General features: G+C 35.9%; 1 protein-coding gene across 1 annotated transcript in view; it reads right to left on the bottom strand.

Annotated features, from left to right (window-relative positions):
- Window positions 1-204: 204 nt before the first annotated feature.
- The window catches only part of tgfbr3 (transforming growth factor, beta receptor III), a 110,041-nt gene continuing 105,322 nt past the window's right edge, over window positions 205-4,923 (bottom strand). Inside the window, exon 17 of the mRNA XM_072438303.1 lies at window positions 205-4,280. Within this exon, the coding sequence (XP_072294404.1) occupies window positions 4,156-4,280 (125 nt within the window). The 3' untranslated portion in view covers window positions 205-4,155. The remainder of the gene's footprint in view (window positions 4,281-4,923) is intronic.

Below are 4,923 nucleotides of genomic sequence, written 5' to 3'. Positions count from 1 at the left end.
TATATATATATAGAACTCCAATCAGATTACTTCATTAGTAATGCAGTTTTCTAACATATTACAAATCAAAATTGAGTAGTTGAATTGCAGTTATAGCCCTAGTGACTACTAACTTTTTCAATTTAAATTTTTAGTATTTCACCAGCATTTCAACAATAAAAACATATACAACTTAAATAGAAAGAAAGAAAGAATACAACTGTGGAAATTATTACTTACATTTAATATACAAAAGGAGTATACAAAAATGTACAATAACAGCATTATCAAAAACTCATGCTTTGTGATAGATCTGAATACAAAAAATACATACAAAAAGTCAGTCGCTCAAACACATTCACACATATGAGGTAGTCAAAATCAGCATTGCTACTATAGATTACTTTCCATTTATGCTAAATAGCTATATTGTGGAAACAGCATGATACAAAATTGAAAAAGGGGGTGTGGACTTCCCATAATGCAACAAGAGTGTACAAAAAGTTACTGTAAATGTCTCTGGAGGAATATTGAGGGGGAAAAATATTCTATAATACCATAATGATGTGGAATATGCTTGTAACCACAGTCGATAAGAGACCACAAAGTATGCAGCAGGACACAAAGCACAAATGATGAGAAGGATCAGAGCATACAGCAGTGCTTCTCAAAGTGTGGGCTGGGTACCATACATGGTACAGTGGGATTTAGCTAATAGTTCTTGTTTAGTCATTTCATTTAGTGCAGTGGTGGAAAAAGTGCTCAATTGTGTTACTTAAAAAGTTAAGTAAAAGTACAGAGACAGGAGACAAAAGTAAAGTTTTGATGTACCCAATAAAAAAGTATTTTAACACATTTTGAAAACTGTCCCTAACCCTAACCCAAGTGTTAAATGTAGAGATTTTGTGCTGATCTTTAATCAACAGTTTTCCTGATCTAGTAGGAGTAAAAGGTTGGAATAATTCATACTAGTCCAAGTGGGAGCTATATGAACAATTGTAGAATATGGTGTATATTGTCTATAACTAAAACTGTTAAAAATTACCTCAAAAAGTGATATAAACGTCTAGTGTAATCTTCCAAACAAGAGTAAAAAGCTATATTTCTGCACTTTTGTGTTTAATTTGATGGTCCAGTCACGTTTTGTACATTACTTTGTCCTCCACCAAGACATTTACAGCCACAATTTGTTTAACACGTTCTGATGCATTGTTAAAATATAAACTGAATATAATTTTAGAAATAATGCTCACATAAAAAATAAAATAAAATAGAGAGACATTTTCGTCAACATTGCCCACCTCATGTTTCTGTTGAGTTGGGACTTGCCATATAAGTTGTAATTAGTCCTTGGCTTAACATACTGAGCGATTAGTCCACATATACAGTTCATGCTGGTGGCGTGTGCACGGCTGAAATCGGAGCCTCAGAGCAGCAAAGTGATGAGGTCCTGGCTGAGGGAGTCTGGCACAAGGCCTGACAAAACAAACAAAAGCGTCTCTCCCGCTTTCTCTCTCTCTCTGACCGACTGTTTCTAATATAATTCAATAAAAAACGATTTGGAGAGCGTTATTGAAAACAGTTGAGTTTCCAGAAACACAATAAGCAGACTCTTGGACCGGCGCCACTTTTTTCTCTTCAAAAATAAAGCAGACTCTGTGTCTAATCATACTTTTGGTTAACAATGGAGTTACTGATAATTTATGGTGGTGGAAATGATACGTTTTAATGTAAGTCTAATTGGATCTCGTACTTTATATTAAATCATTAACTTGGGCAACACAGGTCTGAAATTATGATTAAAATCTCAAAAATCAAAATAAAGCTGTGTAGAAGTAACATTACAGCTTAGTAAAATACAAAATATTTTAAACATAGTATTATATTCATATTTTTTTACTTTTTTACTGCTCTGACTATTGTTGGTGCTGTTCATTGCCAGTTCATAATCTCCAAAACACATTATTAATTGGCAACAAAAATAAAAAATGACAACATTTTGTCCATCGAAACAATTCTATGAAAAATACAAAATGGAGGTTCTTACATTCCACAATTCACAAAGTGTAAATAGTGTTAAAACCAAATCCTTACATTTTAATTTCAAATCCCCAATCTTTTAAAACCAAACACAAGAATATACAAACATCCACACGTGCACACATCCACAATACAATATAAACTCTGGGTATTTATATTCCAAAATATATTTTATAAACAAATATAAATCTATACTCTGTTCCCTTTGTAGACAGTTCTATACAAGTGTACACACAATAATAAAAAGAAGACAAGTTAAAGATACTTTACATTCTGTCCCTCTGTGAGTTTGTGGCTGCAAAAAACTGGACATAACATTCATGAGTGTAACACGCTGGTGAACCCAAAGAGGCCTCAGATGACCACACTAATGCATTGAGGTTTTAATGGTACTAGGCTATAAGGTAGTACTATCTTGTTAATAAAATTAATAAAAAAATAAAAAGTTCAAGAAACCTTAAATGTCCTATGTTCAAAATGCATTGGTGTGAACTTAGCCTTAGCTTCTTATGACATGGTAAAGAAGACAATAATAAGTATTGTCCTCATGTTGGATGTACATGTACAAAACACACTTTATGCCCACATTATCAATTTGGTATTTACAGTATTCACAAATATATACATACATTTGAGGAATAGTTCAACATTTTGGGCTATGGTAAAAATGCAAGTTTAATATTTTGATAATTGTAAACCGCAATATTGATCTAAAATGGCTGATAGAAACATTTACTTCTTTTTCAAAACTGACGAACTGCCTTTTTATGCTAAATCAGCTTTAATGAGTATTTAATCTTGCTACAATAGTGTTTCTTCATCATAACTAAAGTCATTTACACATCTAGGCTAGGAACCGTTTTTTTTTTTTGGCAAAGCAAGCCCCAAAATGTTTGAACTTTTCCTTTTACCAAGTATCTAAATTAAACTTGAAGCTACTCGACGTTGCTGCGACCTCCATCTCTACTTAACATTCCCACAATAACCTTTTCAGCAATGTGGATCTAAAATACTTCCTATATTACATTTTACCATCTTTGCTTACTTTATAACAGCTAAAATCATAGCATTTCAGCATCTATTTCACATTTAGCATTCACATTTGGCGTACATTCAGTTTCTACACTCTCCTTTTGCATGTGAAGTCGGTAATAGTGGTTTCTCGTTCTGTAGTAATGTGTCGTGGTCCATGCCAAGACGTCATTGTTTCTTTGGATGCCCTGCGCTTGTTCTTATGCTCGTGTGTGTCCATGTAAGGGCAAAACAATAACACTTGGGCAGTAAAAAACAGCATTTGGATTTGAAGAGAGTAAATTTTTGTAGCTGTGTGTCAGTCCGAAGAAATATTGGCTGTTTGGACTCCTACAGTGATAATTACAGGAAGAATTGATGAGGTTTTGGCCTGTCTTCAAATCGTTTTATAGAGTGCTGGCTTTGACCTTATTTAGTCCTGGATTTGTACTGTTTTAGACCTGGTTTAGTACCAGAAAATGCTAGTTTAGAGCTTGTTTTGTCCTGGTTTAGTCCTGGTTGGACCTGGTTTGGAGCATTTACACCTCCCGTCATCACATAGAAATTGGGACAAAACCAGGACTAGAACAAAACCAAATCAAATCCACATTCAGGACTAAAATGGGTACAATTTAGACCCAAATAATAACAACTGTGAACTCACCTTTAGTCCTAGTCTAATTCTATTTATGTCTGTTTTAGGGTGCATTCACGCAAACACCACATCAAATTAGGTCGGAGCTAGGACTAAACTTGGAAAAAACCAGGACTAAAGACCAGAATTAAGTCAGAATTAGACTGGGCTCAAACAGTAAAATAACCTCAATACAATTTGGTCATAGATTAGTAGTTGGCTGATGTAGTTCTACTCTAATTATGAATAAATCCTAGTTTTGTCTATTGTTGTGTATAAATTAGCAATGGTTTTGTCCTGGTTCACCCATAGAATAATTGTTATTTTCTCTTGGTTTAGTCCAACAAATAAGTGCTGGTTTCAATCTGTTATAATCGTAATGTAGTCCAGATTTAGTGATGTGCATGTCATTTGAAGACTTGTTGAAGACGTTTTGGTCACGTTTTTGGTCTTGCGTGATCCCGTGGGTGCTGGGAAAGGGGTGGTGGGTGCTATGCGTTGCTGCTGCTGGAGCAGGGTGTGCTCTGGGTGCTGCCGATGCTGGGGGCCGCGCTGCTGTTCTCTGAGGCCGGCGGCTGAGGCTTCTGCACCGGATCCGGACCACTGCTGTTCCCCCCTGGACCAGACACAAAGAAACAATAGTTTCAACTTCATAATAACAGCTTCACATGGCATGATTTGAGTCTTGCAAATGATGAAATATTTAATAAGTTGCATCCATGTATAAACATCAAACATTCATGTAGAGGCTAGAGTTAGAGAAGATTTTTTTTTTTTATAAACCACTAACGCTGTCTTCTGTTTACACAAAGATCTACAGCAGACCAACACCACTGCTCTTTCTGGAGGTTCACACATTGTCTCCAGCTGCTCACATCTGGCCGTTTGACCTGATCGTGATCACACAGGGCCTGTCCCCTCGCAGTGGAGAGATAGGAACCCCTTTGTTTTTATAGAGTTCATTTCTGGTGTTATCTGTTTTTAATCATCAATCAGGCTTTACACTCTGGACTGGAGCTCTGACGCGTTTATTGTTCGTCGTCTGAACCAGCTTTTCATTTGAAGGGGACTTTATGGGCCAAAGAAAAAGCACCGAAACAGCCTCTGGGTATGATTACAGAATGCAATGCAGGATATACAGTTTGGTCTATACATACGTTATACAGGACTTAGGCTTAGGGTTTGACTTGTTGACCATGTGACTTTCATTGGGACTCCAACAACGTTCATTTTGTCTTCCTTTGATATCGCCACATAGG

The sequence above is a fragment of the Eucyclogobius newberryi genome, unplaced genomic scaffold (genome assembly GCF_026437365.1).
Source record: "Eucyclogobius newberryi isolate DKJ021-1_F unplaced genomic scaffold, fEucNew1.0.hap1 SCAF_9, whole genome shotgun sequence".
Classification (NCBI taxonomy): domain Eukaryota; kingdom Metazoa; phylum Chordata; class Actinopteri; order Gobiiformes; family Gobiidae; genus Eucyclogobius; species Eucyclogobius newberryi.
Note: the sequence above shows the minus strand (reverse complement) of the source record. Positions and strands in the feature narration are given on the sequence as shown.